The sequence below is a fragment of the Sebastes fasciatus genome, chromosome 15 (assembly GCF_043250625.1).
Source record: "Sebastes fasciatus isolate fSebFas1 chromosome 15, fSebFas1.pri, whole genome shotgun sequence".
In the NCBI taxonomy this organism is placed as follows: Eukaryota; Metazoa; Chordata; class Actinopteri; order Perciformes; family Sebastidae; genus Sebastes; species Sebastes fasciatus.
Genome location: NC_133809.1, coordinates 4787994 through 4802269, shown reverse-complemented (window position 1 = coordinate 4802269; position 14276 = coordinate 4787994). Strand labels below are relative to the sequence as shown.

The 14276-nt window shown below is 39.7% G+C and overlaps 1 protein-coding gene across 4 annotated transcripts in view; it reads right to left on the bottom strand.

Moving 5' to 3' along the window:
• Positions 1-13868, bottom strand: part of atrn (attractin) — a 178025-nt gene extending 164157 nt beyond the window's left edge. For 2 of the 4 annotated variants that reach the window (XM_074660833.1, XM_074660834.1), the window contains exon 1: positions 12987-13868. In XM_074660833.1, the coding sequence (XP_074516934.1) occupies positions 12987-13258 (272 nt within the window). In that variant the 5' untranslated portion in view covers positions 13259-13868. Of the gene's footprint in view, positions 1-7822; positions 7963-12986 lie in introns of those variants that run through there. The other 2 variants (XM_074660835.1, XM_074660836.1) reach the window with 2 other exon arrangements.
• Between the last annotated feature and the right edge of the window lie 408 nt (positions 13869-14276).

The following is a 14276-nucleotide window of genomic DNA, read 5'->3' as shown; positions in this document are numbered from 1 at the left end:
ATAAGTAGCTGGGACGAGGCATTTATTCTCCACCCCGTCCCACTGCAAAACTGGATAATACTACTAAAAAAAAAAGTTGGCAAAAGCTCTGTGCCGGGCTGATCAGAGAGTACAGTCGCGTGTCTTTGTGACTCTCCGTGCCAAGGAGCATAAAGCTGGCCTTTGTGTAACCATAATCTGATAAGAGTGAGAATATATTGGTTACAGTTGAGCCTTATGGCGACAGTCATGTCAACATTACGACGTAAGAGAGACGTGGGCGGCGGGTTAGCGGTCTGATAGTAAACCAGATAAAAGTGGCTTTTAATATAAATATAGAAATGACATTTTACTGTTTTTGGCTTTCTGAGAATCAACAACATAAGTCAGCAGACGGCAGTTCAACTCTGATTCTACAGCGACACGGACGATTGTCTACAGACACACTTACCATTAACTGTAAACATGCATTTATTAGACTGATCTCTGGGCTGGACTTCTGATGTCCAAAATGTACATATAAGGGTCGGCCGACGCAACCCAAATAAAAACAAAACAAAATATTTTGATTACTATTTTCCAAAGTTTTGAGAAATCCATCTTTGAGCTTTGCACCCCAGTTCAATGGAGGTGAATGGAACTTCTTCTGTGGGCTTCAGAGCATTGGAAAATCAGGCTTTGTCCAAAATACTATGCACTACATACCCGATACGTGTACTATTGTTCAAATTACTTTTGCGTGAGTGAACAGGACGCACTGAGCAGTAATTTACGTCGTCACTTCCTGAGAGCCTCCTCGCCGGTTGGAGACGTGTAACCATGGTAACCCGTGCCAACCTCATGCGACCAAAATCGAAGTCTGGATTAATTCAAAATATATATTACACCTAGCAAAGTGAAATATTATACTTAAAATTGAAGTGTTATTGACGTTACAGAGCTGTCCGTCAATAACTCAGTTGTGAAATCAAGTTTTTTTTCCAACTGCGGCTTTTATCCAGGGTTAAGTCCCTTTTTATCTTTTAATGATTTTGAAAAGGTAAATTACGCTTTCATCACCACACGTCTTGATTATTTGTTATGCACTTTACGTTGGTGTTAGTCAAGCCTTTTTGTCTCGCCTGCAGCTTTGTTCCGAACACAGCAGCTCATCTTTTAACTGGTACACGTAAACGTGAGCACATCTCCCCGATTCTATTCTGGCTTCCCTTCACTGGCTCCCTGTGCGTTTTAGGATTGATTTTTAATATTTTATTATTACGTATAAATTGCTAAATGGGCAAGCTCCAACTTATCTTTCAAACCTTTTAAAACCACATCTTTTATCAAGGACACTCAGATCCACTGAGCAGGTGCTTCTGACTGTCCAGAGGTCTATAGGTTGAAGCTCAGGGGTGACCGAGCCTTTTCAGTTGCAGCTCCAAAGCTCTGGAACGCTCTGCCTCCACATGTTCGGCTGTCCCCCACACTGCCTGTTATTAAATCAAACCTCAAAACACACATTTATTCCTTGGCTTTTGGCTCGGCATGAGAGTTGACTATTTTAATCCTTTTTTCCTTTCCTATTGGTCTTGACGCTTTTATTATTTTAATGTCCTGTTGGTCAACTTTTGTTATTTTTAAATGTGCTTTATAATTAAATTTGGATTGGAATTTGGTCAATGTCTGTTATTAACGTTGTCGTCACTGCATTGTGGGATATTTATGCCGGCGTAGTGTCCAGCGTTTGCATACTGTAATATTTCACTGGAAATAGTACTATTGGTTTCATATACTCACATACTGTTTTAGCGTACTAAATAGCATGTTAGTGTGGAATTTCGGACGCAACCGTACTTTGAGGTGATCATCACTTAGGTGCTGGTGGCCTTCAGCTGCAAAGCGCCCTGTTCAAATCCAGCCAGAGAGTTTTGTTGCATGTCGTTCCCCATCTCTGTCTCCCCAACATTTCCTCTCATTTTCCACTGTCATCTCTCTACTAAAGGAATAAAAACACATCCCTAAACAATACTACAGACAGCAATAGAAAAATTGCTTTTAAAAAAATTCACCAGCAACATCTCTTTCCAGAAAAAAATGTCCCCTTGGAACTACTTCTTACCAAAGAAATAGTCCCTCTAAAAACTGTTCACAATGAAGTCTATAGATCCAGATTAACAGACACACTGTCTCTGGATAGGGATGTTGCTGTTGATGTTGTAAAATGTCATTTCTCAATGTTGCTGTGAGCACCACTCCACTCCACTGGGATGGAGGCAGAAATGTCGGAGATGGATAGATTGTCCAAACCTGGACAAGTAAAAACCAAAGCAATCTGCAATCTCACTAGAAGCAAGAAAAGAAGAAAATATGGCGTTTCTTTTAGAGTTGCAATGATTAATCGATTAGTTGTCAACTATTGAATCAATTGCCAACTATTTTGATAATCGATTAAAGATTAAAAGTCTAAATTCTCTGATTCCAGGTTCTTAAATGTGAATATTTTCTGGTTTCTTTACTCCTCTATTACAATAAACTGAATATCTTTGAGTTGTGGACAAAACAAGACATTTGAGGACGTCATCTTGGGCTTTGGGAATCACTGATCCACATTTTTAACCATTTTATAGACCAAACAACTAATCGATTAATCAAGAAAATAATCAACAGATTAATTGACAATGAAAATAATCGTTAGTTATAGATGCCACAATTTACACATAGATGAGACATTAAACAACAGAACAAAGTGTCAACGTGTGCTGATTATTCAGTGATGCTTTGGGATTAATTATTAAAATATATTAATGGCATTAAACATGTCATCTGCAGCATTTGGACTCTCAGTGTTTGTGACATTTTCAAGGTCCAACAGAGAAACTTTGGACGCTTTAGAGTAGAGCTGCAACGCTTCATCGATTAGTTATCAACTATTAAATTAATTGCCAACTATTTTGATAAATGATTAATCGGTTTGAATAATTCTAAAGTCTAAATTCTCTGATTCCAGGTTCTTAAATGTGAATATTTTCTGGTTTCTTTACTCCTCTATTACAATAAACTGAATATCTTTGAGTTGTGGACAAAACAAGACATTTGAGGACGTCATCTTGGGCTTTTTCTAACATTTTATAGACCAAACAACTAATCGATTAATTAGTAAAATAATTAAGTTAAGGTTTTATCTGGCTGTGGAACAGAACTTGATTGTTTTACGTATGATTTTGCAACTGTAACCCATATATGAAATATAGCGCTACTAAACCTATATAGTCATTCAGAAGTGTAGTTGCATATTGCTCCCAGAGGGGGCGCAGCATGCGTTCTGTGGAAGTCAAGTGTAGTGACGTCAGCCTGTGTGTTTCTCACTTCCCTTCAGATCTCTACCTGGAAACGTCGTGAAGTTTAAAGTTATTGTGGTTTGTTTACATTACAGCCACTCTGGTTAAGTGAGGCTAACTGTTAGCCTCACTTAACCAGATCGGCTGTAACCAGGTAACCAGTTATGGGCAAACTACGGCCCGCGGGCCGTATATGGCCCGTTGTGCTTTTTAATCCGGCCGGTCGAATATTGGTACAAAATTGTCCAAATTATAGTAAAGACCGCATTCATTTTGCCTTTTTCCTGCAATACCCGGCGTTTCAGTTGATCCCACTCCCCAGTACGAACACGCTAATAGCCCTTATTTAAAAAATTAAAAATTAAGATCTATTTCGACCTCAATCTGACCGTCACCACGGTACGGTCTTGACCATTCTTCTTCCCTATCTACGAGACCACTGTGTGTTATAGCTCACCCGGTAGAGCGGGTGTTCTTACCGCGGTTAGGTGGGGTTCGAATCTACCTTTTGGCACTTTTTTATTTATCCAAGGTTTTTGCCTTGTGTTCCCGCTTGTGTTTAAAAGGGCGTTTTCATTTTCTTTTTTCATAAAATTACTGTTTTTCCCTTAAACCTCTGTGCGCAGTAGGTGGGATTGGTTTAGAATTGCCACAACCAAACTGACACCAAACTTTGATGCACTGGCAAAAAAGGGTGACCAACAACACTGTTCCCACTGAAATTAAATGTAAGTTTTCTTTACTTTTTAGTTAATGGCTTTTATTTGTAATTTATATTAGTTCACACAAACACTCTCCATCCAGCTGATACTAGCCCGGCCCGTCTGTCAAATTTTAAAACTCATTGTGGCCCCTGAGCCAAAAAGTTTGCCCACCTCTGGTCTAGTACAACTGCACCGTGATGCAACAGATTTGGGTTATTAAAATGCAAATGTTAAAATAAAAAGCAGTAATTCATTTGATAACACCAGTTAATTGCATGTGTGTGCTTAATATAATTTAGTTCATAATTGAAGGTTAAATATATTAAAAACTGTATAAAAAGTGTTTGAGAAGATGAATGATTCATTGTAAGTTAAAATACCAACTGTATTACAAGATACTGTGTGGTAATCCATTGGATTGTTTTGAAGTATATCCTTAGTTATTGGTTATACATGATGAGATACTGTGAAAGCAGATAAGAACTGAATGAGCAAGATTACTTACTATCCTGCACTATTTGTGTAGGTTGGTTTTTCTTTTGGTTCTATTAAACGACAATAGAATCTGGAGGATTCAGTGATGGCGAGCCAAGCCCAGTGAGACTGTGGACGGTCGTGGAAACGGTGTGGCCAACCGTAGGACCTGCCACAGAGGACATCTGACTGCTCAATTCATTTGGATACCAGATAAGAACACGAACACACTTTTACTACCCGGGTAGTTGGGTAGTAGGAACTAAAATACTGGAACTTGAAATAGTGTGGTGGTGTATTCACATTACACCCACACCAAGACAGAAATTGCACTCTTTGGATCATCTTAATTAGAGGAAGAGGATTTCATCTTAAAGGACACTGATTTTGGGGGAAGTTTCTATTTTATTTATACTTTGAAAGAGCTCTCTTTTATTTATTTTTACATTTCATTTCATACTTTGACATCTGTGTGAAGCATTTTGAATGTTGTTGAATTGTTGTGGTGCAATAAAATTGTCAACTGTTCAATCTATAATAACTCTCCTGAGTTATTTAAGACAACTGCTCATCGAACCAAGGTAGATGTTGGCGCATTCATTATTCCCATCGGCTGAGTACCAGAGGCGCTACACAACCATTTGTCATACTGTCGTACACATATATCATATTATTATCATATTGTGATATTAATTTCAACGTTATTGCCCCACTGAGTCCCGTGGGAAAGAGTTAAACACTTCCCAGAACCACTAGATCAAAATATCCTCAGATAAAAAATCAAATCAAATTGTTATGCCAAAAAACAAAAAACAAAACACACCAGTCTGTTTTGCCCCCCCTCCCTCCTCCGTGTTGATTTTGGCCCTCATGGCTCGCCGGGACTCCATCTTGGCAGGACGCTGCCACAGAAGGCTGCTTTTTACCAGCATTCAGCCAGCCTTGTATGGCAGCATTGTCTGTATGCAAAACACGGCCTCGGACCACAGATCTCTCTCTCGGCCCTTTGACCGCGGTAACACAACAACACGGCCTCTGATTCCAGGCAAATCTGGCATCACCGAGCACAAAGTTTACCGTTCCATTTAATGATAATTAGCCCGACACGGTGAGGAGGCTACAACATCACTGATAATGCTGCACACTGTGGCGCAGGAGGGCTGAAGCTTGAGCTGCTAACTATTATACTGTACTGTCAGTGCCCTGCTGTGTTATTAGTGAAGTTCAGGGTCAGACTATCACTCCTCCAGCAGACATCCTCTCTGAAAGCACTGACAGGAGGAGAACACTGGGCTCCGTTTTTTACACTTTTCTACACATTACATAGAGTTTTAGAGTAGAAACAGACAATCAAATGCTGCTCTGCTGCTTTTTAAAGTAGTAGGAAGAGAAGACAAACTTAATAGCCACTGACAAAAGCCAAAGTTCAACTTTAACAATCCCCACAGAGACTTTTCATCCTCGTTCTACTAACTCAAGCATTAAGGATCAGTGTCTTGGCCTGTAAATGCAGCAGTAAAGTATACGGTTATATATAGAGCAAAGCAAACTGAATTCTACGAGTGTTCATTATCAAATAAACTGATTTTAAATAAGCAATTATTGTTGGATAGGGCTGGGCAATATATCTATATTATATTGATATCGTGATACGAGACTAAATATATTCTTAGATTTTGGATATAATAATTAGAGCAGCACCGATTAATCGATTAGTTGTCAACTATTTAATTAATCGCCAACTATTTTGATAATCGATTAATCGGTTTGAGTGATTTCTTAAAGGTCCCGTATTGTAAAAAGTGAGATTTTCATGTGTTTTATATTATAAAGCAGGTTTAAGTGCTATATAAATACTGTTAAACTATCAAAATGCTCAATATACGGAGAAACACACACAGCCCGTATTCAGAAATTGTGCGTTTGAAACAAGCCGTCCATTTCGATTTCTGTCCATTTGTGATGTCACAAATCTACAATATATAGATCATTACACGGTTTTATACATAAACAATCTAAATGTGTCCCAGTTTATTTCCTGTTGCAGTGTATGTGAATAACGTCAGCTGACAGGAAGGAAACATGGACCCAAACTGTTGCCTAGCAACGCGATTCCGTTGCAATTCTGTTGAAATGCACTACTATGACAGAGGGTAAATACAGGTATACTCAGGCAGACAGTATGAGGAAAATAAAATGTTTAAAGGGATTTAAGCATGTAAACATGTTTTAGTAGAAACACAAAATACAAGTATGAACCAGAAAATGAGCACCATGACGACCTTTAAGAGAAAAAAGGTCAAAATTCTCTGGTTGCAGCTTCTTAAATGTGAATATTTTCTGGTTTCTTTACTCTATGACATTAAACTGAATATCTTTGAGTTGTGGAATAAGGTTATAAGGTCATAAGGTTGTAGGCTATTGGTCCCGTTATTTGATAAATTATTAAACTGGCGGATCAATTTAATACTGAAATGATAAGTGGGAATGAATCAAGTCATTTATCATGCAAAACCTTTTCTCTTTTTTCAGCTTCTCAAATGTGAGGATTGCTGTTTTTATATCTTCAGTGTCTTTGGGTTGTGGTTAAACAAAGCTGAAAAGTTCTGATGGACATTTTTCACTTTTTTTGACATGTTATAGAATACGCCTTTATTTTGAAATTCCCATGACACGTCTAGGTCACCATTTCCATCCAAGCACACCTCCTTCTTACAGAGCCCAGTAGTAACATTTTCAAATCATATTTTAGTGGCTTTTTGTGAGTTTATATAAATGTAACTGATTGTTTATCGATCGCAGGTCCCTGAACTGAATCAAAATCGTATCGTGGCAGGCTTTGTGATATAAGCAAATATTGTATTGTTGTCCAAAGAATCAATATAATATTGTTTCGTGATGAAACTTACACCTCTAATTTGTAGTTTCCAGCTTGTCCAATGTGAAGATTTACAGTCTCTCTCTATTGCATACCATTATAAATCAAATCCCTTCAGGTTTTACAAGCATTTTACACTAAATAAGCAATCTAACAATCTGTCATGGGCATTACAGCGGTTGTTATTTTCTGACAATCAAATTACTCAACAACTAATCAGAAAAATAATCACAGACAGCAGCCCTTAAGCTCCACTTGAACTTCATGCTAACTACTGAGCCACCATGTTACCCAGAATGCAGCTGGTGATGATTTCCCACAGTGATAGACCGTTTCAATTAATACCTGAGTGCAACGGGCTTCTAGTTTTTAAACCACAACCAAGACGAGCCATTTCATCCAGAGAGCACTCAACCCTGCTGCTCAGAAACATTGGAAGCTCAGCAGCGATTCAGGCTCCATTTTACCTGTTCAGATATGCTCGGCAATCGAGCTGTGCTAATGTGCAAAATAGTTCCAGCTTCCTTCCCTTGACCATGACCGATATCCGACGATGCAGAACACCACGGACCCCCTACCAGCTCTGCTTTACGTCCTGGCAGGCTGGCAATGAGCTGAGACAGCATGACAGAGAATATCACATTTATAAAAAGGGAACAAAAAAACGCCCTGGATCTCCTTAAAAAAACATGTAGCCGAGGCCTGGCAGTAGGGCACACCCTGATGGACACCTTTTAGCAGCACAGACCTGCTAGCTCATCACAATGTTGGAACAAGATCAGCTTGCTAAAAAGACTTTGGTGACAAAGAAGGAAAGCAGAAATATAACATTTCTGTGTGAGCTGGAATTTGACTAAACCAAGGAAAATTAATTTTGGAAAAGGATCTGTAGACAGTAAATAAATATACAATAAATACACATATCAACACTTGAGATAATATCTATAGTATACACAATATAAAGAATATATTAGAATGCACTATAAATATACCAGACTACTACAACTAGCTTAGAAAATATAAAATATGAACATAGAATAACAATAACGTACTATATACAATAGCAAAGTGTGCAATGACTATGTATTAACAGTGTGCAAGTTACAATTTTGTTTTATAATAAAATGAAAGGAAAAAAAATGAATTTAAATGAAATTAAAATGAAATGCTTGGTTATGTCTTGGCAGGGTGCAGAAGGGTAGAATCCTATATAAACCAGAGACTGTATATAAGAAGTGGACGCAGTCACCATGACGTCACCCATTGGTTTGTGGACTACGGTTTTGAAGCCTTGAGTTCGGCATTTTGGCCGTCGCCATCTTGGTTTTATTTGCAACCAGAAGTGACACGAGAGACTGGAGTTAAGTACAACTGAACTGAGGCATTTTCAGGCGACCAAAAAAGTTATAATTAACTTTCATGAACTGCCGAACACACTGTGAAAGAGTTAAAGTTGTACGACAAAAACACAGACAAAGCCGTGGTAGCGACATGTCAACAAGAAGGTAGCCACAATCAGACTTCTTTTAGCAGCCAGAGGAATCGCTCCCTGCTGACAGTTTAAGGCACTTCCTCATTGGCTTCACTTTTCAGACCCGGAGGAGTCCACTGATATAAATTGGCCAATAGTGTGATCATCACTTCCTCACCAGAACATCACCGATATAAACTCCAGTAATGTAAAGTGACACTTTAATGGGCACAGAGAACGAGATGTGCAGCACTGATTGTCTGATTATTCTTATTAATTGACGTTTGACCCCTATCAATTGCACACAGCGATTTCCATTACACACTGTGTAGTGTCACTGCTTTGTCTAAATTAAGGTGAGGGCCTACACAGAGAAAGCTAATATAGCTGTGTGCACAAAAAGGGGCGAGAGAGAGAGAACGGATGTGTTATTGGTTTTATCAAGTGGTCACTTTCCTCCCACCTCTCAGATGTTTCCACGAGTTCGACCGACAGCACTAACCTACATGATGGCTCGGCTGTGAAAATGCAGAGAGTGCTCTCTCAGTATGTAGCGCATGCATATTTCCCATGCTTTGACCCTGAGCTGCCGTTGTCCTTTTAGTGGATAACAAGTTATCAGCGGGTCAAAAACACCATCCTGCTGTATTTCAAAGAGTCCTGTAAAGCCGGTACACCACAACAGTCCAACCAGGTCTGATAAAACACTGAACTATGCTCTCTGATGAGATCTACAGCAGAGAGGACACGGACAACTTATCATTCTCACAAATACAACCACAGGGATCACTACCATGTGCTCTGGCATAACTCAAATGGAAATAAATACCTGGCTGGGTTGTATGAAAGCATAAAAAGTAATTAAAGGTCATATAACATTTTTATGAATACGAATATTTTCTAAAAAATAATACATCCACTGAGCTGTTAGAAAGGTGCAGAATAAAAGTATGGCTTTTCCTAAGAAAAATTATGATTGTGAATTAATCATTTAAAAAATGTTGGCGGGTCCAAATTGAATGTTTTGTTTATCTCGGTGGAAGATATCTGACGTTTGGTTCCCACTTCTAACAAAGCTTGTGGGACAATAGTATAACAACGTTGGTATCCCGTAGTATCTCTGGGTTGTCAGATATTGTAGGAAAAAAACGGATGCATGGCTGAGATTTAGAGATGTTCCCATACCGTTTTTTCCTTCTACTGTGAAATATTGCCAAATGGCTGACATTTTCCTCGCTCTGACTACCGTTACACTCTCCATTAGCACCGCACTGTTGTTGTTTGCTATGGTCACGTGTTATCACGTGACGTCAATAACGATATTCGCTCCCACTCTCTCTCTCTTGCTTCACCACTCACATCCCACGTAAACACACACTCTACCTCCTACTGGTACAACAACTGGCTCCGGAGAGGACCATTCACATTTTCGCGTCGGCCACCGGAGCTCTCCAACACGCTTGGCTCAATCTCGTCACCTCACCGCTAGATACCGCCAGATCCTACACACTGCACCTTTAAGTGTTTGTTTGGTATAAAAGCTCCACACATACTCTGCTGAGGATTTTGCTGCTTTTCTCTGTTTTATGTCATCTTTAAGTGGACACCTTTAGGTTTAAGGCTGTTGGTCGGACAAAACAAGCAATCAGATGACTTCTTCTTGGCCCTCTTGGAAATCGCATTCACTATTTTCTGGCATTTTATCACAAAAACACTTAAAGCTGAAGTAGGCGAGATTGGAGCAAATATGATTTAAAAAAAAGTTATTTTTAAAAATCGGTCGCTTTATCCTGACAGTAGTACATGAAACAGGTAACCTGAAAAAAATCACGTGCCTCTGTGTCCTCCGGTGCTCCTAAAGGCATCTGCAAGATTTCACAGACCAGACGGAGGAAAATAAGCAGTAAGAGCTGATATGAGGGCTGCTGTCCAGCTGCTGTCTATGAGAGCCGGCTGTCAATCATTCACGAATTCCGATCAAACGGTCAAATATGAATCAATATTATGTTACGTTAATGCCTATTTCCAGCCTCGAATGTTTTCAGAATCATCTGGTAGTGCAGGGTTCAGCTGTAAAATGAGAAAGTTTGTGACGGTGCCATTGTGAAATCTGGTGAAGGAACGCCAAGTTCTGGTCACATGTTACCAGAGCACAGCCAATAGGAACGCTCTCTCTCTCAATGAAATGACCTGTTATGGGTCAAAGTCTCCCGTCATAGGGTTAGATTTTTTTAAAGCCTGAAAACAGCCATGAGGAAGTGCAGAAGTCTATTTATCTCTCAGAACACTTGAATTACAATATGCTGAAAGGTTATTATTATGGAATTGTTTGCCCAATTGATGCCAAAAATATACTGCCTACTGCCACTTTAACAAGAAATGTGTAGATAGTGTAGATAAAGAAAAATTAACCTTAATTTCAGCCCTACTATAATTAAAATAGCTGCACCTGCAGCACCTTCAAATTCAGTGATGTGATGTGTACAAAAATGGGGTGATGCCACTTGATGTGGTCATGATGCAACACATTGGGGACAAGATGGTGACACTAATGAAGATTAAAAGGTATTGAAGCAACTGTAAGCCAGATATAGATTATTATAAGCATCCAAATTACATTAGACTATTCAGTATCTGTAGCTACTGCATTACAACCAGGAGAACTGTAGTAGTAGTAGTAGTAGTAGACCGGTGTTTCAGTACCTCAGGTGTGCACTGCTCAGCATCTCTTTGACTAGCAACCTGAGCTCTGAACTAGCAAACATAATGCACAGAAATATACTGCCTACTGCCACTTTAACAAGAAATGTCAGAGTGTAGATAAAGAAAAATACACCTTAATTCCAGCCCTACTATGGTTCAAATAGCTGCACCTGCAGCACCTTCAAATTCAGTGATGTGATGTGCACAAAAATGGGGTGATGCAACACATTTGGGAAAAGATGGTGACACTAATGAAGATTAAAAGGTACTGAAGCAACTGTAAGCCACATATAGATTATTATAAGCATCCAAATTTCATTATTACACCATTCAGTATCTTTAAAAACATGTAATTACTGCATTAGAACCAGGAGAAGTGTAGTAGAAGTAATAGTAGTAGTAGTAGACTGGTGTTTCAGTACCTCAGGTGTGCACTGCTCAGCATCTCTTTGACTAGCAACCTGAGCTCTGAACCACCAAACATGATGCACAAAAATATACTGCCTATTATGCACAAAGCAGAGCAGAGGTAGACTAACATACAGCACCTACAGCACCTATCTGAGTGATAAAAGCAGATGGTGACACTAATGAAGATTAAAAAGGCATTGAAGGAACTGAAAGCCACATATAGTACATTGTACTACATTCTAGCACCATTCAGTAGGTTTAAAAACGTGTATCTACTGCATTAGAACCAGGAGAACTGTAGTAGTAGTAATAGTAGTAGTAGTAGTAGTAGACCGGTGTTTCAGTACCAGGTGTGCACTGCTCAGCATCTCTTTGACTAGCAACCTGAGCTCTGAACCACCAAACATGATGCACAAAAATATACTGCCTATTATGCACAAATAATAAAAACATGTATCTACTGCATTAGAACCAGGAGAACTGTAGTAGAAGTAGTAGTAGTAGTAGTAGTAGTAGTAGTAGACCAGTGTTTCAGTACCAGGTGTGCACTGCTCAGCATCTCTTTGACTGCCTACTGCCACTTTAACAAGAAATGTCACAGTGTAGATAAAGAAAAATAAACTTAATTCCAGCCCTACTATGGTTCAAATAGCTGCACCTGCAGCACCTTCAAATTAAAAAAATGGGGTGATGCACACTTGATGTGGTCATGATGCAACACATTTGGGAAAAGATGGTGACACTAATGAAGATTAAAAAGGTACTGAAGCAACTCTAAGCCACATATAGATTATTATAAGCATCCAAATTACATTCTAGCATCTTAGAACCAGGAGAAGTGTAGTAGAAGTGTAATAGTAGTAGTAGTAGACCGGTGTTTCAGCACCAGGTGTGCACTGCTCAGCATCTCTTGACTAGCAACCTGAGCTCTGAACCAGCACACATGATGCCCAAAGCAGAGCAGAGGCAGACTAACATGCACACCGCCTCTCTGAGTGATCACAGCATCTTTATCCTGCACCGTGTGTGTATTTAGTCCTCCGTACCTGAACCGTCCTCCGCAGTGCTGGCATTGGTCCCCGACCCAGCCGGGGAAACACACACAGTGTCCGGTCGCGGCGTTGCACTGCCCGTTCATACACGGTTTGTCGCATTCCTTCGCCTCGGTGACGCCGGGGAGCCCGGAGAGCAGCCCGGTGACCGACAGCAGGAGCGCGGTGGTCAGCAGCATCAGCAGGCTCCGGCCAGAACCACAGACAGGTCCAGAGATAGAGAGAGAACCAGAGCCGGAGCAGGCCCGCCGCGTCGCCCAGGACATTCTCTCACAAAAGATGGCTGCTTTATTTAAAGGCAACTGCTCTCCGGTTGCTGCTTCGGAGCTTCAACCGAACTGCCGGGCTACCGTGGTTACTGTGGTTACCGAGGTACCAAGGTGTACCCCCGGTGTGTGTAACGGTTTAGTGTCTTCGTTGAGGCTTGTCTTCGGCTGGTTACTTGGTTTACATCTTTCCAGTGGTTCCGTTTCCCAGCGCCGCCGCACCAAGCCACATATTGACATCCAGAAGTGACGTGATGTTCAGCGGAAATGCGCAACCGGAGGAGGAGAGAGGAGAGGCGAAGCGAAGCGAACAGGCGAAGCGAAGCGCGGAGGACTTTAAACTCTTATTTTGAAAACAGAGCGCAGAAACCATGGAAACCAAGCCCCTTCTTCAAGCTTCTTTATTCTCTGTTGTTTATTTTATAATTGTCTCATATTTATCGAACAATTTGCTATTGTTGCTGTTATATTTATATGTTTATAAGGATGATTGTATTTAATTCATTATTGTTATTCATTTGTTTGAGAGTTCGATCGATTGTCTATTATCCCTCCTGCCCTCTGGTAGAAGATACAGGACCCCCAGGACTCACACCAGCAGACTGAGGAACATCCATCAGGCCATCAGACTTTTAAATCTATAATTCATTCAACACATTCTTACACAAAAATATATCCTATACTGTATATACTGTATATATTCTTAATACATATGTTCTTAATATGCCCTTGTATAAAGTATTTCCTTTTATAATTGTAATGTAAATGTAATTGTAATGTAAATGTAAATGTAATATAATTTATTATTTAATGGAGCTTCCCAGCAAAAAGTATTTCACACGTTTGTACCTGTACAACCTGAGTGACAATAAACATCTTGAATATACAAGGATGAAAGAGTAACAAACAGGAACAAAGAATCTCACTGTCATCTCAATGTGTATGTGATCAATAAACTAAACTTGAACTTGAAGCTGTCTTACATCCATAGCTAGCTTTGTTGGCTTCTTTAATTTAA